Source organism: Zosterops lateralis (genome assembly GCF_965231275.1).
Source record: "Zosterops lateralis genome assembly, chromosome: 14".
Lineage (NCBI taxonomy): Eukaryota > Metazoa > Chordata > Aves > Passeriformes > Zosteropidae > Zosterops > Zosterops lateralis.
In genome coordinates, this window is record NC_139774.1 from 16,245,530 (window position 1) to 16,269,647 (window position 24,118).

Here is a 24,118-nt window from a genome sequence, read left to right on the forward strand (position 1 = left end):
GGCTGCTAAAACCAGCCTGAGGCAAAGTCAGGATTTTTAGGGGACAAGTCCATCTCCTGCCTCTGTGGCCCCCTCAGGGTGAGTTCCCAGGGGAAATTCCCACCATGGAGCTGTTGGGTTATTTCAGTTCAGAGCAGCTCAGCTGACAGCAGATGTCACACCACAAACACAAACCCCATCCAACACCCAGACTCTGCATCACACAGCAGGAAAATCTGACTTCAGTGCAGCAACACAAGGGGCTGGGGAATAGAAAAAAAAAAACCCAAAAAACCCTCTAAATTCATCTGCAGAGCTCTGTAGTGCTGAGTGGGGATGAGTCACACACACCTGGCACTGGCTCGGGGCCTCCTGCACACACAGCTTTGAGTCCTGGTGACGAAAAAAGGGTTTGGAGTCCTTTTGGTGGCCAGTGCTGGGCTCTGCCTCAGCACAGTGTCTTCATCATCACAGCTCTAATACGTACAGGAGGCAGGCATCAGGCACTTCTTTACATTTAATGGAACCAATTTTTGGGAATGATCTGCGTTAGATCCACGAGGTCTGTTTGACTCAGGCCCAGCCATTAAAGGATGAAGGGAAAGAGAGAAACAAGTGGAATAAGCCCAGCAGTGAGAGCTGGACATGAGGAATGCACCTTGAACAGGAGGTGATCACAGGAAAGAGGGATGCAGGCTCCTGCCTAAAGGAAAACATGAGTGGATACACAGGAGGAGGCAAAGCTGAAGAAAGGCAAGTGACAGATCCACGACTGTGCTCCTCTGGGGTGTCCAAAACTCTGAGAATTACTTATAGAGTCAGATGGGACCAGCAGGACCACCAGGTATTTCCTAGTAAGATAAGCTGCAGAATCCCACCTAGAGATTTTCAGCACATCTTGCAGAACAGCTTTAGAAATCCACAGGACTGAACCTGTGACATCTGTCAGCACCAGTTCCCATGGCTGAAATTTCTCTGCCTGCAACCACTCTGCTCTAGTTGCCACCCTCCATTATTCCCAGTTTAATTTTTTTTTCACACCTAGAGCCCAGATGAGTCCTCTCATACCAGGGAAAAAAAATTCTTTGGATTTTGAATGCTTCAGCAGAGCTTTGTCTGCTTTTGTGCCTGCTCTCCCCTCCCAGCCCTTACACTGATCTCATGATAAAACCTTCTTTCAGTTTGGCCACTTAAAGAAACTCATGAATTTTCAGCAGTGAAACTTTTCCCCTTGCTCCATAACCTCAACCAGGAGGTCTTGAACGGCTCCTCTTTATGAGGGATGAGTTGATTTTAAGCCGTGCAGTTTGACAGGCAAAAAACCCCCTGTGTTTAACACTTTGCCAAATATCTGTGGTTAACTCCAGGATCCCTGGCAAACTCATGGAACAGTGACAGTGGCAGCACTGACCCACAAGTAACATAAAATCTTATTTAGTACTGAACTTTTTTGAGCGTGACATGGAAAGTAAAATAAAACCCAAAAACTTATGCTAAACCAAAGCCTCTGGTACAGAAAATTAGGATATGGAACAGAAAATGAGGATAATTCTTCCCACCACAAAAATCTAAGGAGCAGGCATGAGTTAGAAGGGGGACAGAGAGGGTGTGCAATGCTCCCACAGGTAATGCAATGTGTAATGCTGCTCTTTGGAGGGCAAAGTCACGAGTGACAAAGAGCACAGGAGATGCCTCTGGCTCTCTGCTGAACAGCCAACACCCCTCTCCCATGGGATCATCCCCCAGCAGTGTGTCCTTCCCCCCTAAAGCCTCTCTGGAGTCCCCAGGATCACCCCCAAACCCAGGACTAATTTCAATTTCCTGAAAGCCACAGGGGAGCCCAGATAAACAGTGAAAGAGCCCCCTATCCCAGAGCCTGTCTTGTGGTTTTTAAACTGAGCAGCTGCTGCTCAGAACAAGCTGATGCTTTCCACAGCCAGGCAGTGACTCCACACGCCCCAGCCCAAGCCCTGCTGGCCCTCAGCCCAGGGCTGGTCATCACTAACTGGTCTCCAGAGCAACTGTGATGCAAAAGGCCACGCTGGAGATACAGGAAGGGGCTAAAGAACACATCATGTCATCCAAACAGGGCAGGGCTGGAGGTGTTTTGATGCTATGCAGTGCTGCTCCCCCTCCCAGGCTGTTCTCTGCCCCCTGGAAGGCTGTGAAGCTGTAAAGCAGAGCCAAGGCTGCCCTCCTGTACAGCAGTCCTGGCCCAAAGGAGGCTCAGAGCAGCTCAGCAGATGGCCCGTGTAGGAAGATCTGAGGATTACAGGGACAAGGAACTCTGCAGACCTGAGATATTCTAGAATATGTGGGTTTATTGCAAGGGTCGTGGGTAAAAAGGGCTTTGCCTTCAGCCACCAGCCTGGGCTGGAGGGAAACTCCAAAGAGAGCAAGAGAAAGAACAGGAGGGGAAGAGCTGAGAGAGAAGGGAGTGAGAGAGCAAGGGGGCAGGAGTCAGAGTGCAGGGGGAAGAGAGCAGAGGTAAGAGAGCAGGGATAAGAGAGCAAGCAAGAGAGCCAGAGAGAAAGAGAGTGAGAGAGTGAAGTCTTTGTTACAATACATTCTATCTCCTTTTGTGATGAATATTCTAATTTACAGTGACCAACCAATAGAAGACACAAAATCCTATAGAATCTACATACAGCCTATAAGAATTACTACATTACCACACTGTGTTGTATTTTAAACTCTAAAAACTACTCTTTAGATTTTTCTGTTTTGCTACATTGACCTTTGGATCCCTCAGCCAGCAGAAAGGTATTGTTCAATTAAAAGGGATTCTCCTTCAGCTGGCCAGGCTATTGTTTTTAGGTTCTATAGTAACTAAGGCTCAGCATCCTACAACTCAAAGTAAGCTTCCATTTCTATTTCAATTATAGGTTTCATATTTTCAAAATCATTTGCTAAGCAATCATATTTATAAGGTTTCCCTGATTCATCTTCCCCAGCAGGCCCAGACTGAGAGCCAGGCTCCAGCCCCTGGAACAAGGCTCTGCCTCCACACCAGGAGTGTCTGTCACACCTGTGTGACACCCTGGCACAGCCACTGCCAGCACCAGTGTCATCCTCACCCTCCAGGGAAAGGACATTCAACTGGAGCAGCCCCCAGTGACACCACAGCCATTTACAAGACAAATAAAAGCAGCCAAAAATCAACTGCAAAACTCTCCTTAAGCAGCCAGAAAGTGCCTGGCTACCTTTAAATATTGGCTACCTTTAAATATTATACAGGGCAAAATTCATCCTGGGGCCAGTGATTCTACACTCAGACTTTGTCCAGTGAGGAATATGGTGTGTGGAGAGGACTGTTATTTTGGGGAAGAGGAGAAACTGAAATTCTTATTTTATGAAAATTAATCAACCTTTAAATCTTTACGGAAATAGAAGTGGAACCGCTGTTCCATTTTCGGATTCTCAGTAGGAGACACACGTTTCAGTTTTTGGGAAACAAAGTCAAATGAGATACAAACCCAAAATGTCACTGTGGCAACCAGGGAGGAAATACTCCCCCTGTGGTCCCTTATGTCAACTCATCAATTCAAAAAAGATGCTTTTTATAGGCATTTAATGGCAGCTCAGCAGTGAATCAATGCTGATAATAAAATTAAAGAATGATCCCAGCTATCAAATCATTTCCCGTGAAAACACCTCCACACTTTCACCCCCAATGAGATGTGTAAGAAACCTCTGGGAGCACAATTTTAGGGAAAGAAGCAGAGGCAGAATGAGATGCCAAGTCACGAAATGCTGATGTTTGACCTTTTTTAGGATTATGTTTTGAAGCCAAGCAGACGTGCTAAGAAGAGAAGAGTCTTTCACCACGACATTTAGGTTTTACTTCAAGCCCCCTTTTCTGGTTATTTGTGTGTTCTAGAGGTCACTGTCTAAAGTTCACTGAAGGGAACTTGTTGTTTATCACAAGTTGCAAAATCAAAACCCTGAAGTGCAACTCTGCCACGCTGTTTATGTGACTTCCAATTAAAACAGTCAAACAGTTTAAAAATCAGAATTTGAGGTCTTCACTCCAGCCAATTTATCAACATTCCACCATGCCTCACTGGCACAGCTCACTGCAGCTTCAATTTTAAGCCAAGTCCCTGAAGACACTTTTTTTAAAGTTCTGGAGGATCTTTAAATAGCTCTTTGCCTAATGAGCAGTTTGGCCATCACAGCTTTGTTCTGGATGCTGAGATCAGGACTGCAGGATGCTCTCTGGACAGATCCAAATGTAACTCGTCAGGAAAACACCTCTGGAATTTGATAATGCAGCTCTTCTACCCTGGAGTAAATGCCTGCAACTGACATTCCCATATTAAGCCAAGTAGCAGCACTGAGTAAAACTCAGTGTAAAAAAAAAAAAAAAAAAAAAAAAATTCAGTGTCTTGTAGGAGAGGAGAGAAGTGGCTGCTGGTAAAATCTCCACTGCCAGTTTTCTTCCTATTTACTGTAAAGATCACCCAAACAGCAGCAGATAGCAAGGACAGGCAGCTCTGTGTGATCTAACAGTTCCTCTTTCCTCATCTGAACAAAGGAAAAGCCTCCAGGCAAAAACAGGATGAGTTTAGAGTGGAAAGAGTGGGGAGACTCTGGCACAGGGTGCCCAGAGAAGCTGTGGCTGCCCCTGGATCCCTGGAAGTGTCCAAGGCCAGGCTGCAGCACCCTGGGATAATGGAAGATGCCCCTGGGTGTGGCAGGGGGTGGAATAGGATGAGGTTTATGGTTCTTTCCAATCCAAACCATTCCAGATTCTCTGCACATTTGATCTCATCATTACTGAGCAGTTAATTGCAGTTTTCCTGCTGACCACATCAGCTTTGCTTCCAAGCTTCTGACACGCTGCAATAGAGCCTATCCTGCCTAGACAGAGCCTGGCACTTCTGGAATAGGTTAATTCTCCTCCTTTTTTGTGCCCAGCTATTAAATCAATCAGAGCACTGGACTCACCTCACACTTCAACACCACCCCGGTGATGTGCTGCTTTATCTCCAGCACGTCACAAGGCTCTGGGGCAGAAACTCAATTCCTCTGGGAGAGGCAGGAAAGGCAGGCAGAGGAAGGGAGGAGGAGGAGGAAAGGTTTTGGGTAACTCACCGAAGTGATAAACCTGTACAAAGGCTGTCTCCTCTCTGTGTATTTCACTGTGATGGGGCTCAGGTCGTAGCGGAACCAGATCGCCGGGATGATGCGGCCGGTGTGGCTGTAGGCTACATATTCCTGAGGGGGAAAAAAATGGGGAAAATGGCACAAAATGTGAATAATCTCATTCCAGAGAGTGGCAAACTAGAACTGCCTCTGTGGGTTTGGCCCTCACCCCACTGTTTTGTAGCAGGGACCAGATGGGAAGAAGCAAACAGTGAATTCCTGTGTGACTGCTCACCTCCCGTCCTTATCAAACAGGAAAACAATCTCCTTACAGCCTGATAACCAAAGAGCTGGGGACAGAGTGATGGTGATTGCTCTCATCTTCACTCAGAGCTACAGGACTAAACAGAAAGGCTGTCACTGACTCTCCATCCTAGTTCTGCTCTATTTAGATACAAACAGCCTGGCTGCAGGTGAAATTTGGGCTCTGTAAATCACATGTATGTCTATATTTTGTATATGAATCATCTGGAACCACGTTCAAACCACGTTTAAAACTCCTGCTGAAAGCCAGGACAAAAATGCAAACAGAAAAATATTGGCAAAGGTTAGAAAAATATCCCAGGCTGGTTTGGGAGAGACATCTTCCAGATTTACAGTGACAATCTCCTGCAATCCATTTGTTTCCTGACAGGTCCAGCCATGGCCACAGGACAGCACCAAGCAGGACACAGTGCCCAGGACCAACACCAACATCAGCTGAGCAACTAAAGTCACATTTTCTTGAGATAATATTTTGTTTGTGCTCTCACTGGAGACAGATACCAGTTTTCAAGGATCAGGAGGTAAAGACAGCCTCAAATACTTCAGAAAGGTGAAAAAACGACAAGCAACAGGACACTCATGAACATGACACACAAAAAAATAAATTATTTACTTTCTGTGTGCCAGTGAAACAGCATTTATCTTCAATGATCTTATAAAAATCCTAAATTCCCCTATTTTTAGGCAGTTTATCCCATGATGACGAGGGAAGCAGAAGTCCCCAGTCATGACATTTTCAAGGCTTTTACAGGAGTCCTGCAGCTCCCTTTGGGACAGTGGTTATGTGGGAAGTGAGGAAACAGAGGAGCTAAGAGATGAGACAGAGTTTACCCTTCAGCCTCTCCTCATACCAGCCACCCTGTGCCAGATTGTTCCAGTGGCTTCCCATTTCCCTTTCCCACTGCTCAGTGTGGGAGTTAAGGAGTGAAGCACCACGAGAAGAAAGCACAGAGGCAGCAGTGCTTCTCAGCACCTCAGTTTTGACAGAACTGACCTCATTTTTTCCTCCCTCTCCCCTTCTCCCCACCAGCAATCCTGCCCTAATGAGTCAGACTTGGCTGAAGGCCCCAATTTGCAGCCAAGCTCACAGAAGTGTCAAAAGCTCCTGCTGTCTATTTTCCAAATTACTTTCAGAGCTCCTGTCACAGGAGTCTTATCAGAACAGCAGTTGTGACACTAAGCAGAACAAATACATTGTAATCTGAACAGAGGGAGATGTTCAAATCCCTGGGACACAACATACAGGCAAGCCCAAAAGTCACCAGTCAGGAACATTAATCTGAGAACTAAACCAGGAGAGCTTGTGATTAATTATCAGTTAGGGCAAACTAGAAGTAATTAGATATTACAAACAGATTTTGGACTTTCATTTAACACCTGAGTGGTGAATCATTTTCAATATAAAAATTGAAGATGCTTTCTACCTTAAAAAGTAAATAAGGCCTTTTTTTTTCCTTCTTAAAAAAAATCAATACATTGAATTATTAAAATGCTGGATGTGGCACTCAGTGCTCTGGGCTGGGTGACAGGGTGGGAATTGGTCACTGGTAGATTTGGTGATCTTGAATCTTGTCCAAACTAATGGATTCTGTGATAATTCACTATCATAAAGCAGGGGCTGTTAAACACTCAACCAGCACATATTTGCTGCTACAGTTCAGTGCCTTAATGTCTGAAATCAACATTTGTAAAAACCCAAAAACTCTGCTGACTTTTTTGTCTCATCCACCCATCAAAACCGAGACTGTTTTGTCACTAAAACCAGGTGTAAGTGACATTCTGTGTGCTCAGCTGGATCGCAGCTCCCATTCAGATGCACCTTGACAGGCACAACAGGAGTTCCTCCCACTCAACTCACAGAAATCCACACCAGCCCAAACTGACAGGTGACAAAGCCAGGAGGAAGAACACAGGAATTAAAGCACCACCAACCTGCTTTGCCAAGCCCTCACAACCCCAACCCCAGCACCAGGAAAAAAGCCTCACTATGAGGAGCTTCAGTTCCTCCTTCTCCCAGCAGAGGCTACTGCTCACCTACAAACTCCTGTGTACAGGGCACACACAGAGAGAGGAGCAGGAGGGGAAGGAATGGAGCCTGAACATCCCCTGGGATTGCAGAGAGGAGGAGCAGCAGCTCCTTTACCTTATTTGCCACCGTGTACTGGTAGGAGTATCGCTGCTTGCCGCTCATGTCCTCGTACACCGTGGGCACAATCTTCAGGATGTAGTCGTGAGAGGCAAGGGCTGCGCTCAGGGGAGGAAAGGGAAGGACACAGTGAGCACTTGAGAGAAAGGAACCAGCCCACAGAACATTTCAAAGTGGAGCAAGGCACCAAAAAGGAGTGTCTTCCTCCTCCTCATCTCAGTGACAAAACCTCCCAGCCCACGGTTCTGCACTTTGTTCAGCGCTCTGTCGGGGACTTGGGTGACACCAGAAGCCACCCATCACTTCTGCAGGACCACAACCCACCCAAGGTTTGGGTTCCACAACCCACCCAAGGTTTGGGTTACTTGAACCTTGCAGCTATAAATGGCAACACTTTTATCATCACCACAACCAGCCTGGTTAAATCAGGAACTGGCTGAGGTTATCTGAGCTGCAGATAATTTTGACAAAAAAAACCCCTGAGGTATCACGACCTGTGTAGTTCCATTTCTCTTTTGCTTTCTCATCTTCCTTCTCCTACAGCTGCTTAACTCTTTTTTATTTTCATTATTTAAATGGCTCATTCTGGTTTTTGTGTCTGCTAAAACAGTTCTAAGACACAATTCTAAATGACATCTCTCCAGGATCCTCTAGCCAGGTGTAACATGATGACATTTGGCTCCTGGAGGTTAAAAATATTCCCCAAACCACAACTGTATAGCTTCAGGAACAGCCATAGGAATTTTGTTCCAAGAAATGGACAGGACTGATGGCCTGCAGGAGCCTGAATATTTGAGAGACAACTCTCTACACTGAATGGTAGCATGTATTGAATTTTCCTTTTTGTGCTGGTCATAAAGAAAGGCCAAGAAAATGTCCCTCTTGCCATCCACAGAGTAGAAATTTAAAGATAATTTGCAACACAAGTACAAGGAAAAGCTCTGGTGGAAATAACAGCAGCAAAGGGACACTACAAGAACAGGATATGGATAAAAAACTCCACAAGGACTCAAAGGACCTTTTGGGCTAAGCCTTTTCTGTAGCACTGGAGGAAATGGAAATGTCAGCCAGCAGTGTCTGGATCATTTTGGCTAAAGAGGCCAATAAAAGACTCCTGGATACATCAATGCTGCATGAATGGCCCTGCTTTCCCTCCTGCAGAGGGTGGCTGAGAGCTGCAATCCCCAGAATACCCACGGTTTGAGCTGAGCTTGTCTGCTCCCTCCAAGGCATTGAACGCTCCGTGAACGTTGTGGACCTGGAAAGCAAAAAGGAGAATGAAGAAACTCTGCTCTGACTTGATATTCTTGACCTTTGCTTCCCTGCCCTGTAACCAGGATCAGCCTGATTCAACCTTTCCAAAAAAACAAAGCCTCAACCCAGTGAAAGATGACCCCAAATATCTTTCAGTGACCATCATCACAGTGGTTGGTTCCAAGTGAAAAAGCTGATTTCACAACATCTTACAAGATGAAACTCCAAAACCACTCCAAAGCTAAAGGAATTGCAGTTGGAAGAGGCCAGTTGTGAAATTTTCACTGTGAGGTTATTTCCTAAGAGCTTTGGAGAGTTAACTGTGAAATTAATTTATTTAAGGGAAATAAATGGGAGTCACACTGGGGTGAAAACTCAGGATTTCTGCTCTAAAGGTGGCTCATGTCAGAGCAGCTGGGTCTGTACAACCCATCAGCCTTGGAGATGGGAAGGACACATCCCAACACTGACATCCCTTCAGCTTTTCCTGCAGCTGATTTCAGAGCTGTGAGTGTCTGCTTGCCCAGAATAACAGGATTTCCATGCCTTGCACACGCTGTGACCTGCAGTCTGATCTCCACCAACAGAATAATCCATGTGTGAACTCTCCAGACAGGGAAAAGCCCACGGCAGCAGCTGTAGGTCAGAGGTTGTGCTGCTCACCAGGTCCAAAGAAAGGACAAAGAACTCCACAACCCAGAAATTCCTGACCTTAACTCAGACAACAGGGAAGGAGAGTTTGGAAGGAGGATTTGGTGATGGGTGTGACAGTTTCACCTCACCAAGAGGGCAATGCCATCTCCCTCCCAGACCCTCTCCACAACTGACAGCATGTGGATGTCTCTGTCTCATCCTAATGGACATTCCCCTATCCCCAACACTTCAGAGGGGATGATGGAGGAAGCAGCAATGACCCAGTTTTGCTCAGCAGAAAGGAAATTCTGGAGAGACAAAATCAGCAAGTTCAACTGGAAGGCTGAACTGGGAACAGGAGCAGAGCAAAAGCAACAGCTGATCCTGCTGCAGGGCTTTTTGCTCTGCTGGGATTTCACACAACCACAGCCATTCCCAAACTACACCTGCAGGCTGTGCTCATCCTTTACTCACTGTAAAAGGCAGAAGAAGGAAAAGAAGCCCCTGGAGTGGGCTACAGTGTTATGTTCCATTCCTAATACAGCTAAGAAGTCTCTTACAGAATATCTGGGCCAGAGACTTTAAGGTTCATTTTAAACTTTTGGTAAATTTTCCCCTCGTGTAGACAACCAAAATTCAAACCAATGAGTTCCTACCTCCAGCTGTCAGGGAACCCAGTAAAGAGAGAGATGTGGAAATAGATGTTGCATTTTTAATCATAATTTCTACTGAGTTCTACATTATGGTGTTGAATAATCCTGGGTTTAACCTTGTCAGGAGAGTCGTCTGCCCCGACAGTAAAAAGGCATCATCTCCTGCTTTCCTCATCTCTCTCCTTACTGGCTTATCTGATATGCAGGAGCTCATTGCATGAGATTTAATTCTGCAGGTTTTAATTCTGATCTCATCTAAATGAGGGGAAAAATCTAGAGGAAGTCTGCCACTATTGTGCACAAAGTACTGATGAAGACTCAAAGCTCATTCAGTGCCAGATGATATTTAAATCTCTGCTTCAAAGAGACTGGTTTTTCTGGAGAACACAGTCTGTCCCTCAGTGGATCACTGAGGCAGAGTCAGTAAAAGCCCACAAAGAACAAACTCCCAGCACATGATACAAGTGAATGAGGAGCTCCTCACCCTCTTCAAGGAATATAACCTTTTATTACATCAAAGCAGGTGGAGACAACCTGAAATATTCAAAGGTGCACCTAGGCAGGTTTAAAGCTCTCCACACTTGCTGGCTCTCTCACTGCTTGCTGAGTCGTGGTAGCACCTGTTTGGTGAACAGATCCTTCTTTAATTTGTGCTGCTGAGCTGCTGTTTGCCTGCAGCACCAGCAGCACCTACGTGCTCCCTCCCCGAGCACTCAGACAGTGAGCAGTCACCCTGAACTCTGAAAACACTCATCTGAACTCGTCCCAATCAGGAGCCAACATTTGCTAGGCAGGTTTCTCACCACAAGAACTGAAGACACTTGCTGCTTGTCTCCCCAGGCTCCTCCTCTGTGCTGATTCACACTCCAGCTGCCTTACTCCAGGGCTCCATGATAAAACAATGGGAATGCTCCCTCTCAGCGCCCATTTCCCACGCAGGCTGCACAACTCCCCATTACCACTCACCTAATATTTTTTTTTTTTCATCATCTCAGTGTGCTTTACAGACATTAAGCCAAGCTTATTTATACGCTAATATTTCCTCGTTCCCACACAAGGTATTTCCTAAAAGAAGCCGGGAGCAGAATCAGAAGACTACAAAGCAACGCTTAGACTTGTTAGCATGAAAAAGGGTTTTGGAAGTGGGTGTAAAAGGAGCAGACTAATGAGACGTCTGTGCTGAGGAAAGAAGATTACAGAGAGACTATGGGTAAGTAATGTTTAGGGTGAGTCTCAAGCTGGGTGTGCACATGTGGAACTCCCACCTGTGAGGGCAGCTCCTTGGAAGTAGGCTAGAGAAATGCTGTAATCTGTCCTCATTGAGAAATCAGGTAATATTACATAACTTGCAGCACCTGGTGAAACTCTATCCACTGGGGGCAAGTGCACACATTCAGCTTCTTCCCAGCAGGGAATTGGCAGTGCTAAGTCTAACTTGTGTTTCACAGCACAAATTTGACTAATAGGTGTCTGCCATACAAGTACAGTGAAGTGAATTAAAAAGAGTTTGGCTGCTGCTGTGGTGAACACAGTAGCGAGCACACATCTTCCCTGAGTGCATCACTGCTCCTCCACAAGGGCAGAAACATTTACTTGCTGTGTTCATGCTAAAAACAGGATTTTGCTGAGCCACAAACCCTTATTTCTAACCCCCTGCCTGAAACATCCATGGAGTTTTCCAAAAGCACTTTGAGTTTCAGAAGAAAATAGCACAGTGGCTCCGTGACTGGACATTGCTCCTGCCCCAACTGGTGGCAGCTGGGAACTCTTACGTTGCAGGGACACACAGGCCCTTCCACAAAACCAAAGTGTCTAATATTAAACCACTCTCACTGCATTCCCCTAGAGCCAGGGAATTCTCAGGACTCACCTGTAACTTGTCCCCAAATGAGAGCTTGTGGATGACGTGAGTCATGTCGGGGTTCTGGGGCTGCGCCGTCGCGCTGTGCGTCGACACGTGGAAGTTACCAGGGACCTAAAATTAGCCCAGACAGGGAAGACAGGATTTCACATTTTATCCCTCAAGGCATTGCTAAGGCTCTGTGATGTGACATGGGAATGCCTGGATCCATCCAGGATGATGGAGGAATCTGTGGTACCTTCCTGCACCTGACCAACACCACCACGCTCAAGTCCTGCACCTCCACACTGCTGATGGTCCTGAGCAGGAGGTGATGAGTGGGTCACTCCCAGCTCCAGGGATTCCCAGCACTCTAGGCTATGTCTTTCATCCCTATTAAAATAAAATTCCCATCTCTCTTGCTCAATGTTTTACTCCCACATCTGGCATTTGCAAACGGGCCCACTGCTGCAGAGCAGCCCAGGAAGCTGGGGATGTATTTCTCTCCTGGTACCAGTCATGAGCAACTTTACCTTTGAGATTGTGTGCAAGGATGAGTTTTATATTATGAGAAAATCCACCACCGAACCCACGTGGGTATCTCATACAAACTAACCTAGATCCTCCCTTTCTCCCCCTGGCAGGAGCCAGCTGGAGCCCTTCCTTTTAATTTTTTTAATGGAGGGAAATACAAAGAACTGAAAAACACAAGTTTCACCTAAAGGCTCAGTTCCACGACAGAAAATGAGCCCTGGTGTCACTCTGATGGGCACCACTCTGCTTGCACACACTTTTCAGGCCACTAGCCCTGAAGTCTTTCAGCAGATACAGCTCAATCACTCTCATGGTGGGTGCAAGAATATTTTCCTATTGAGAAAAGGTTGTGAAATGAAGCAACACTGAGGAGCAATCTGGCACTGCCCAGGGCAGGAGTGGGAGGGTGGTTATACAACTGGTGCCCAGTGTGCTCTCTGCAGAGACACCTCACCACAGGGCCACGGGAGGCCACATGCCCGTTCCATGTGCTTTCAGGAAAGCTGATTTAATGACTTGAGGAACAGCAGTGCACTCCTGGGAACACTTTCAGGTGTGGACACCAGCTGTGTCATAAACAAGCTCAGCCAAGAGGGCGTCAGGCCCTGCAGCAAGCAGCACACACCATCATCTCACTGTCACCTTGTCCTCCCTCGCAGCTGTGACAGCAACACCCAAGAGCAAACCTTGGTCAAGTTGCCAAGCCTGGCCAGGTCCCACTCCAGCTCCCAGCTCAGCCTGTCCAATTCCTGCCAAGGGACTTGCAGACTTTCAGGTCACACATGAGAGATTCAGGTTTCCAGAGCCAGAATCCTGGGTCAGCTCTCCCCTCCCTGTGACAGCTGTCCCAGCCACTAAATGGGACACAAATTAGCAGTGGAGGAAGCTCCTCACTGCCACATTCTGCACCTCTTTTTGGAACTGCTTTGGTGAGCAGGACACAGCACATCCAGCACACAAACCCCCAGGTATGTCAGCTCTGTGCTCTGGGAATTGTCTGGACAATTGTCCCCTTCCCATTTTTGTGGATTATCAGCTGCCAGCAATCCTGGCAACTTGGAGATGAGGAAAAAGTCCCTTTTTTTAAATCCCTAATCCTTTCCATGCCACAGAATCAGCAAGAGGTCCTGCCTGGTATTTTTAGATGTGCTTTAACATGACCTGTGAGGAAAAAGAAGGAAGCAGGATTTCGTAGCCTGTGGTACACGAAGAGGAGTGAATAAAGGGTGTGCCCTTCTTAGGACATCAGCGGGTCCCACCAGTGCTTCCCCCACCCCAGCAAGTCATCTCCAGCATTACATAGCAAGATTATTCAATCTTGAACACACCCATCCCAAAGAGGAGCCTCCTCCAGGCCTGGATTTTCATTCCTTGAGCCAGAAGCAGAGCATCCCCACCAAGCATGCGTGGGGCCTCGTGCTGTATTCCAAACATCCCAGCACGGAGCCCTGGCACTCTCCATCAGGGAACATTCCTGTCGTTCTGCAGCTCATTCTGCAGCTCCCAGAACAAAGGAGAGCTGGGATGCAGCCATTGCCAAAGACCTCTCCACAGTGAGTCACGTTTTGGAGGTGCAGAAGTCGTGAGGAGTAAACACAGAAGCCCTTTGGCATCTGTGGGGCTTTCACACATCCCCTGAACATTATCAGGCTGTTGCACAGAGCTGTGCAGAGCTCTCTGTTCAGCAGTTCTGTCTCCATTACTGGCCTTGGAGAGTGAAGAAAACCCCTGATCTAACACATTCCCTGTGGCTCTGGCCATGCAGCCTCCTCTCCCCACACTGACTTCAATTTCTGTCTGATCAAGGTCAAAACACACACACTGGGCAGGAGACACACAGATTTTCAAATTTTCATTTTTTACAGATGGATCCTGCCAGCACTTCCCCAGCAGCACACCCTCACCCACTGTCACTGCCACTCACCTTATTGATGCTGAAATGGCCCTCAAACCTGCAGCCATCCCCATTATTGAGAGGGATCTTCATGGAGTTGTCAATGTGACCCACTTCGTGCCTTCCCATTTCATCCTGGATGTCCAGTCCAACCACTGCAGGGCAGGGAAAACACAGAAAAAAAAAAAATCAAACAAAATAAGCATCAGGAAGGTTGCATTGAAAAAGCAGGTGTTGCTTTTACTTGAAAAAAACCCACACCTTTTTTTCCTGACATTTGACTAAACCGAGCTTATAATAATGTTCTTTGTCAAAAACTGTTATACCAGAAAAACTTTGTAACCAAACTTTTCACACTGCATCTTTGACACAAACACAACTTCCATGTCCTGCCAGCTGCCTGCAATCCCAATGACAAACAGAAAATTTCAGGCAGACAAGGCAGGTGACTTGGGAAGAGCCAACAACCAGCTGGTGCATTCAGAGTTCCCAATGGAACCTGGGAGGTTTCTTGCTCCCAGACACAAAAAGGTTAGTATTAAAGAAAAAATAAAAAAGGGAAATAAAGTTTAGAAAGAAGCCAGTGAAGGAGATCAGCCACTAACACATGGTCCAAGAAAACAGGTGCCCTGGCCTGGAACAGAAAGCACTGGGATATTGGCAGAGGCTGCAGCTACTTGATTTCCATCCTGTGACAGAAGAAAGGCCACTGTACCAGTCTGGGCCCACTTCAAGTGTTTCTTAAAGCACAAAGAAGAGCTGCACAGTGAAAGGGGTACTCACATTCACAGTGCAGGTTTGGCAAACTGATGTTCAGGTTCACTTCTATTTTCCCTCCGCTGTCTTTGTCTGGGTCATCCACGTAGAGCTCATTCACTCTGGAGGGCAAAAACACAGCTGGGTTCAGGCACAGGGCTGCTTCCCATGGGGAAAACCCAAAATTTTGCATGGGGAGGGGGAAAAGGAGGCTGGAAAGAGGAGGTTTGATTGTGTGATGGCTATAACAGAGATACAGAGAGCAGGGGAAGCTCTCCAGGATGGAATGAGGGCAAATCACAGTTTATTTGATTTCTTGCTTGGCAAGAAGGCTTTAAACAAGTTGTGCACCAGCAGAAAACAAAATTCTGCTCTGTGCTCCCTGTACCCTTCTCTACCTTGAGTTCTCAGAGGTGCTACAAACCAAGACTCTAATGCTGAAGAGGTGGCAGGTTATTGATCCAACCCTCCCCTCCCCTGAGCTGCCTACTCCTTTTAGGCAGGAGGGAAGCATGTGTTTTTCCATTTGTTCCATAAATAGTTCTAGAGAAAGGCTGCTCTCAGCTACCCCCCAGGAAAGCTTATTTGTGTCACTAATTGCCTTTTGTTATTGCCAGCCAGCTGACAGAGCAGCAGCAAGAGGAGGAAGGCAGCACGACATATTTGCATCCTTCTCCTTAATATCACATTTCAATCTATGAATGGTAACCCAAAAGTGGTGACTAAAATTGAGGAGAAAAGGATTTGAGCCAGGAACAGATGGGAAGAAACATCCTGGACAGCAGGATCTCACACACTCTACAGCAGTCTCCCAAAGAGTAATGTTGTCTCATAGCACCCACAGTGCTGGCACGCAGCTTGCAGGAGACAAAACACAGATAGAGAGGCAGAGGAATGCAAGAGTATAAATATTTATTGTTGGCACATACAATCCATCCCACATGTAAAAAATAAACCAAAACAACCCCAGTGCTGAATTTGCTGAATGGTCCTGGAGAATCCACTCTGGGGAAACTCACCCCACTGAACTGAGACAACGGTGAGATTACCTAGAAGCTCTTTTTTTCCCTATTCAACAAGTAACATTTGACCATTTCTCTTCCAGCTGGGCAGCTTATAAATCTATGGGAACTTTGATTCAAGCAAATTACAAAAAATAAAACTAATAAGTGCTCTGCAGCATTTTTATTTTACATTCAAAGTGCACTAAACTCTTTGACAAGCCCCACAGGAGAGTCCACATGGTAACAGTCAAACCAGGCTAAGGCAACTACAAGACAGATCCAAAGTGATTTTGCTCTGGTGATACATCTCTGGGCCACCATGAACTGTTTGCCCTGTGGATTCAGAAGAAACAAACCTTCACACTGAGAAACACACACACTCTACCAGGTTTTTTGGAGGCAATTACTCACAGGTCAGTGGGGTTTACAGACACTCATTTAAAACCAGCGCAGCATTTGTCTTCAGCTTCACAGCCCTACCTTTCTCTGCTTTTAATTGGCTTGACAAGTTGCTCGCAATCATTACTCAACCTATTTTTCAAGTGATTAATAAAAATGACACAGAGGGAGGGGAAAGATTGCTCATCAGTGACCTAGTTAGTAGCTTTTTGGCTGAGCCCTCTCTCCCCCTGGGTGGAATGCATCCTCTCCTCTACGTGTTCATTACTGACAGGATTGGGCAGCGATTGGATTAAGTCATATATCCAAATAAGGCTGGGAGGAGCAGCTCCAGCCAGGATGGGCATTAATCCCCCAGAGCAAGGCACCTCTCAGTGCTCCCTGAGTGCTCCCATCCATTTTCCCATTTCATAACCCCTGGCTCCTTCCCAGCTCTGTGCTGGCCGAGATGCCCAGCCCGTGCCACAGGCACCTCCTGGCAAAAGGAGCACCCAGAGCAGGGCTGGCAGAGCACAGGCAGGTCCAGCAGCTCAGCTGAACATCCCAGCTCTCTGGAGAAAAGCCCTAGCACGGTCAGTGTTTGTATTTGCTGATTTCTAACCCTGAACCTGTCAAAAATCTTGTGGCTCCAGCAGGGAAGGCGCAGGAGCCTTTCGGTGATGAGCGAGTGAGAAGGAAATTTCTGATTTCTCTGGCAGAAATAAGAGGATGGACTGTGCACAGGGAAGCCCTGCCATAGGAAGGCAAGTGCTGAGGTCACTTGGCTGCTGGCTGGATCACTGAGGCACAGAGAAGTAGGGCAGCTTGTCCAGGTCACAGAGCCCATTAGCTGCAGGTAGAGGAAACTGGCTTCCTGTCCCGCAGTCCGGTCACTGGACCAGCAGCTCCCAACCTGTCCCTTGGGCAAGGCTCACTGCCACTTCCTCCTCCTCCTCTTTACCCAGTAGCCCCCTGCCCCTCTTCTACTCATGTTCCAGATTTCATAACCCAATCCATCACTGCACAGACATCAGACAGCTCGTGACAGTGGATCCTTCCTTTCCTTCCCCTCATCTCAACCCATCCAGCTGGATCCTGCTTCTCCCTCCCAGCTGCAGCCACTGCCTCCTCATGGCTTGATCAGCTCTTGCTGAGGGCCCAAACCGACAAATCCAGCCCAAAGTGCATCTTTTGTGTGTCACTGATATTTCCTCTCACTATGGAGAGCCAAGGGTACAACGACAACACACCGCAGGCTGCACTTGTTGGGGCAAACCTCAGGAGAAATGTTGTTTTCAACAAACTGGACATTTCTCTCTTCAAATATCTGGAGTATTAGAACCCTGGAAATCTCACAGGTAATGCAAATTTCCAGGGTCAAGGCTATTCCTCCCAGTGAACCACTGGCACCCAGTTTTGGGTGACAAAGGGCTGCCACTCACATGGCCCTTGCTATCCTCCTCCCCAGGGCCACGAAGCCAAATTGCACACAGCCTTCCTATATATTTAATCAGACTCTCCTGAGATGTCAGGGGAAGCACAATTCTCCCCTCTAGCCACCCTCCCTGAAGAAGTAACATCTCTGGTGGAAGAAAAGAAGTTGACTCTAATTTATAGCCTGTCTGTCCCGGAATACACAGTGTCCCAGGAGTAACAGTGCTTCAACAGTAAATCTGGGATGGTCACAAGGGAAAGAAAACCTGAGGCCAGGCAGAGAGAGGCAGTGATATTGGTCATACTGTGACTCCAAAGGCACGGTGTACCTTCTCCAAACATGTAGGAGTTGGTGTTTTCCTGGCTGCTACTAAGGGATATTTGAATAAAAGCAGCACAATAAAGGAGGGTGAGCAGAGCTCTGAAAGTACAAAGAGTATAACACAACAGGTGAGAGCTGGAGCCTCCCACCACTGACCCAAGGAAGGGGAGGGAAGTTTCTCCATGATCCAAACACCAGGAATCCGCTTCACTTCTAGAAAGAGCCACTTGGAAATACTTCACATTCCTGAGTGATGCTGCTGGGCTGCTGCCTTCCAAACTTCCAGCGTTCCACGCCAAAAGCTGGAGGGACCCTTTGGCCAGATCACGCCAATGGCACGTGAGGAAAGGGGGCCACAGCAGCCTGAGGGCACAGAATGGCTGCAGGGTTTTGTCCAAAGAAAGTCAGACCTGTTCCCCCTGCTTTAGGTCTCAGATTTATGGCACAACAGCTTAGTTTCCCCAGAAACAAAACTTACCCAGTAACTTAGTCCCACCCAGCAGCTCTGGCTTCAACAGCTGAAGAGCCTGCAGCCCTTTGGATCCAAGGTGGGCACTGCATCCACCTTCCAGAGCCTCTCACACTGCATGGGTGCTCTCTGAACACATCTGTCTTGTCCTCTGTCCTCCTTGTCCTAAATCCCTGATTCAGGTTTTAGCCTTTTTTCTCCCCCTTTCACAGCAAACAATCAGCCAGCCTCCTCCTCAGTCATCAGCCACAGAGAAAATACAGCCACTTACTCCAGAAAGCTGCACTTTACCTCGTCCTCCAACTCACAGGAGGCATCACCCTCTGATCTCCAGGACCCCATGCCTAAGAGGGAAAATAATTTTTCTTTCTTGAGGAGCCCAAAGCTTCTCAAAAGACACTCTCAGGTGAGCCCTCCTGGCTCCACTTGCCCTTTCAGCTCTAACCAAACACCTTCCAGAAACACAACCCTCCAATGCTGGGATTCCTGCACCACCACATTTTCAGACAAATCTTCTTTTCGATCTGCATGAAGAAACAACAAGCAGGTCAGCAAACTCTCTACTGCACCATGTGTCTGTTGCTGTGCTATTTGTCATCTCCTGCATCCCAATCAGCTCTCCAGTGTGCAGGTCCTTGTCCCAGATCAGCTGCGGAGCACAGCAAACACACTGCCCTACAAAGGAAGGAATTACAGCTCTCCAGGAGACAGGAAGAAGGAGAAGGGTTGGAAAGACGTCAATGTCGACTTGAGTCAGGAATTGTAGATGACATCATGACACGACCTTCCTCTTCCTGCAAGCCCACACAGGGCACAGCAACCCCACACAAATGTCTAACACCTCGTGTTAGGTAATCCCCACGTTGCTACCCAAACATTCATTAAGCTTCTTACCTGCCTACCTCTCTCAGGGCTGCTAAGGATTACATCCTTCTGCAGAAAAGTGTCTGTCTCAAGGTCAGTCCGTGGCAGGAGCAGTATTACAACTCCCATTCATTCCCCTTTGCCTACAAAGCTGTGCTGCCTGCGCTGGGCTGGCTGGCTCCAGCATTTCACCTGCCTCAACTGGATGAGCCAGCAGGGTTGGAGGTGCATCTCCAGCTTAGTGTCAGCACACAGGAATTGTGGCATCTCTTGCCTTGTGCTCCCAGATTACGGTTTGCAGCAGAAGAAATCCCTTGTTGCAGGAGGATCACATTTTGCTGGTTGGTACCATTTCCATGGGCTGAGAGCCACAAAACACACTCTGGAGAGCTGTGGGGACAAAAAGCTTCTGAAGACAGGTCTGGTGACAATCCTGCTGCTGTGCAGGATCAGTCCTGGGCATGCAAATGAATCCAGTGTGGACAAGGAACACTGCACCCTGAAACTCCTGGAGTTTTGCTTCCTCCCACACTCCTGCCAGCCTTCTTGGGGCTATCCTGTTTCAGGCCAGGAACTGGGCTTTGATCATCCTAGTGGGTCCCTTCCAGCTGAGGATATTCCGTGGTTCCACGATTCATGATTTATGCCTTCATGAAAAGGCAGTAATTTTACTGCAGATCTTCTGCTTAAGTAATTGCCTTGCAGGAGGGCTCAGCTTTCCAATTAGCAAACTTGTCACTTCAAATAGGTTCTTGTCTGTTATTACATAAAAAAAAAAATAACAGAAAGAAAAAGCAAACACTGCCAGGAACAGTCTGTTTCTTCCTACAGTGTGCTGTGGCAGATGAATTAGCGTTGAGCAGCAACATTCATACCACAAGCACCACATTCATACCCTCCTACCCCTTCCCCTGGCTGCCAATGCAAGGCAGACTAGATTAGTTAATTACATCTTTAATCCTTAATGATGGAATACTTGGAAAACTATTATTGATCTTACAGGACATAATTCATGACCTAATTAGGGTGATAAAACGGCGAGATTATCATCTTGCCAGCTATTAACGTCTAGAGCTGATCTGAGTTAATCAGAGAAGAGATGGGTGATTTCTATGCTCCTGATTTGCAACACAGCAGCAGAGGAATGAGGAGGCTGCTAAAGGCAGGACAAGGCATTTTGAGCCCTCAGACTACTCTCAACTCAACCAACTATTGATCCTGAAAAACCAGACACCTTTAACCCTTTAGCTTAATTTCTTCAGCCATTTGAGTCACTGGCTCAGTGGGACAAGAGTGTTTGATGCTGTTCATCTTCCACAGGTTCAAATGTGGAGCACAGACCTCCTTTGCTTTATCTTTTACAGAATTGAGGAGACTCATCAAAGTTCTTGGTCTGGAATCACTTAGGTTGGAAAAGACCTCCAAGATCATGGAGTCCAACCTGTGACCCATCCCCACCTTGTCACCCAGCCCAGAGCACTGAGTGCCACATCCAGGTGCTCCTTGGACACCTCCAGGGATGGGGACATTCCAATGCCTAAAGTTTGCACTAAGTCTCCAATCACTTTCAGTCTGGACTAAAAAAAAAAAGAAAAAAATCAAGTAGATCCTTGATTTCCAGAGTTAAACTCACCCTCCCCTTAATGCCAATGATGGGTTGTGACTAAGAAAAGAAAAAAGCTTTTTTCCCCTCACCAGCCCTTCACTGTGATTTTCCTGGGAAGGATGCAGCCCCACCTAAGTGCCAAGCTTGGATTTCCTTCATGGCTGCTCACAGGCCTGTGAGGGTCATACAATAAATCTGGAAGATGAGCAACTTGGGAGTTTTTTACCCTCCTCAGGGCTGGTCTCCCCAGGAAACCCGTCAGCAGCAGAATAGGATGTGCCTTTAGAATGTGTTACCCCTTCCATGAGCTTCCTGCAGTGTCTTGGTTTGACTTCCTAACTGGAGTCAGCTCCTGTGCACAGACACAGCCTTGGTGCTCATTAGAAATGCCCACACGAGTTATGACACAGCTGCTGTTCTCCCCACACAGGTAATGTTTGGGTTCAGGGCTATGACTGTGATCCTCGAGATGAAGGTGTCATTTCTTGGCTGGCTGCCACCCAGACAAGCCTTCAGCAGCTGAGGCTGTAAATGCTACGACAATGGATGGGCTGGTCAAGGAAAAACAGCTTTTGAAGTTGGGCAAGAGTGGCCAAACTGAGATTTCGAGTAATACCAGGCACTGAGGCTGCTGGATTCGTGTGAACGTGGAAGAAAGTCCAGCAGTGGGCAGGAGGTAATGAGTATTTGGGGTCAGTGTGGTACAGAGCAGACCTTTCCTTGTGTTTTTCTCAGTGTAACAGAGCTCTGAGGGAAGCTGGAGTGCTCAACAGGGAACCTGCCATGTCCCTGATGTAAAACACCAGGCCAAGTGCTCACCTCCTCATCAAAACCCTGCAGCTCTCCCCACCCAGCCTGGCTCTGTCAAGTGCTTGAAGGGAAATATGCCACAAAAAGAGAAAAGAGTGATGCAGTTTCACAGCACAGCTGGCAGTGACAAAGCAGGGAAGTTCATCCCATGTAACTGCACAGCTGTAATCATTCAGGTCCTGGCTGGCATTGGGAAACTTCAGTCTGGGTGAGGGATCTGTTGTAGGAGACTCTAAATACTAAAAAAAAACAACCTAAAAGATTGCAATAAAAGTTGATGAAAACAGTTTGCACATCAGGAATCTTCCATACATTTGTAAGTATTTGTAATCATTCAGGTCCTGGCTGGGACTGGGAAATTTCAGTCTGAGTGCGGTATCTGTAGTAGGAGACTCTGAATACTAAGAAAAAAAACACTTGAAACTTGCAATAAAAGTTGATGGGAACAGTTTGCACATCAGGAATCTTCCATACATTTGTAAGTATGTGGATCATGGGTAAACAAGTCTCAAAACCCCTTTTTGAGACAGCATTTCCCCTGTTATTTGCTATTTACCCAGTTTAATGGCAGCACAGAGCTCTCACAAGTTCCAGACCACGCAGAGCTCCCAATTCTTATTCCCAGTGACGAGACTCTTCTGCCTCACAATGCACTGCCAGTAATACCTGACTGAAAGGGAACCACAAGAGGCTCACAACAACTCGTACTGGGGTTTCTCAGAAGAGAACCCAATGAGTAAGAAATGGAAAAAAGAAAAGTTTACTCCCGCTTTCGAAGTCGCTGAACTGGGAAGGTCTTGAAGTGACTTTCTGAAGTGTTTCCGCTCTTCTGGGAGAGCCTTTTCACAAGAGCTGGGGGTGAATGTTCCCAGCAAGAGCCTGATGACTTGTAACTCATCAGAAGGAGGTTTTCCTACTCTTTTGTGTCAGCTTTTGTGTTGGACAGTCTGTGACGAATCCAGGTTCCTGTAGTCATTTGTCCTAGACTCTTGCATGACATCCTCTCTCAATTTTTACAGCTTTATGGCCTGCAAACACCTCCTCCCCACACAGCTCCTGCTGAGAAAGGCACTTACCACCTCTCTGAGGTTTTAATGAGGAACTTGCCAGCTGAGCACGCTTAAAGCACTTCCCAATATTTTTTTGTGGAAAATGCATCATCTTCTTAAGGAGAAAGCAAGAAGAGGCCTCAGAGAATTATGCAATTGTGCTGTTCAGAAAGGAATTTCTAGTCAGGAAACTGCCACTACATAAAGACAAGGGCACTTCAATAACTGGGTCAAAACTAGGTAAATATTACTAATTCTTTCTGTAAAGCATTAATGGAAAGAAAAAAGAAAACCAGAGAATGAGATCTAAGAGGAGAGCAAGAAAAAGCAGTGCTTTACTTGAAGCAGCCAGTCTAGCTTTATTCTGTTTTTATAAAACAAGAAACGCAAGGAAACTCAGCTCTGTGAAGTGGGTGATAAGGTGACCCCGGATTTCACAAGCAAACACACGGAACTGAAGTCAAAGAAACAGTGAGCAAGCAAGAAATCTGAGATACCATCTCTGAAGTAAACGTGCAACAGGCACAAAAAAACGACCTGGAGCTTGATTACACTCCTGCCTTCAGTTAAACATTACTCAACATTAACATTATTCCTGAAATTATATTCTTGAACCAAGACAAGAGCTGCACAAGAACAATGAAAGAGACTCTTGGTTATCAAAATGCTCCATCTAACCAAGGTTTTTTTTTGCTCAGCACTGACATCTGTTGCTATCAGGACCATCATGTGAGGCTGACAGAAGTTCCACCCTTCCCAACTATCCAGGAACTGTGCCTCATGCTCAGTGAGCTCACTGCCACATCAGCAGAGTGATGGAGAAGGTTTCCTAGAGCCCAAAACAAAGGTACATGTGTTAAGAGTTACCAAAAGTTTATTGTGAGGAAGGAAAAACATGAGAAAAAACAGGGGAAAAAAATAAAAATCTGATTAAGTCGGTGTTAATAACTGCTTCATGCTTGTTCAATGAGCAATTTTTAAAAGTAGAAAGGATTTCCATTTTTCTCAAAGCTGTCACCACCTGGGGCAACTTGTCCTCAGGCACAAAACCTGTGAACAAGGTTTCCTAGCAAGGCTCAAA

General features: G+C 46.7%; 1 protein-coding gene across 1 annotated transcript in view; it reads right to left on the reverse strand.

The window, feature by feature from the left end:
- ERGIC1 (endoplasmic reticulum-golgi intermediate compartment 1) overlaps positions 1–24,118 on the reverse strand; it is a 55,859-nt gene that overhangs the window by 3,568 nt on the left and 28,173 nt on the right. The window contains exons 4-9 of the mRNA XM_083871591.1: positions 15,129–15,223; positions 14,376–14,500; positions 11,948–12,052; positions 8,735–8,795; positions 7,535–7,635; positions 5,077–5,199 (exon numbers count right to left, since the gene is read on the reverse strand). Coding sequence (XP_083727717.1) covers positions 5,077–5,199; positions 7,535–7,635; positions 8,735–8,795; positions 11,948–12,052; positions 14,376–14,500; positions 15,129–15,223 — 610 coding nt within the window. The remainder of the gene's footprint in view (positions 1–5,076; positions 5,200–7,534; positions 7,636–8,734; positions 8,796–11,947; positions 12,053–14,375; positions 14,501–15,128; positions 15,224–24,118) is intronic.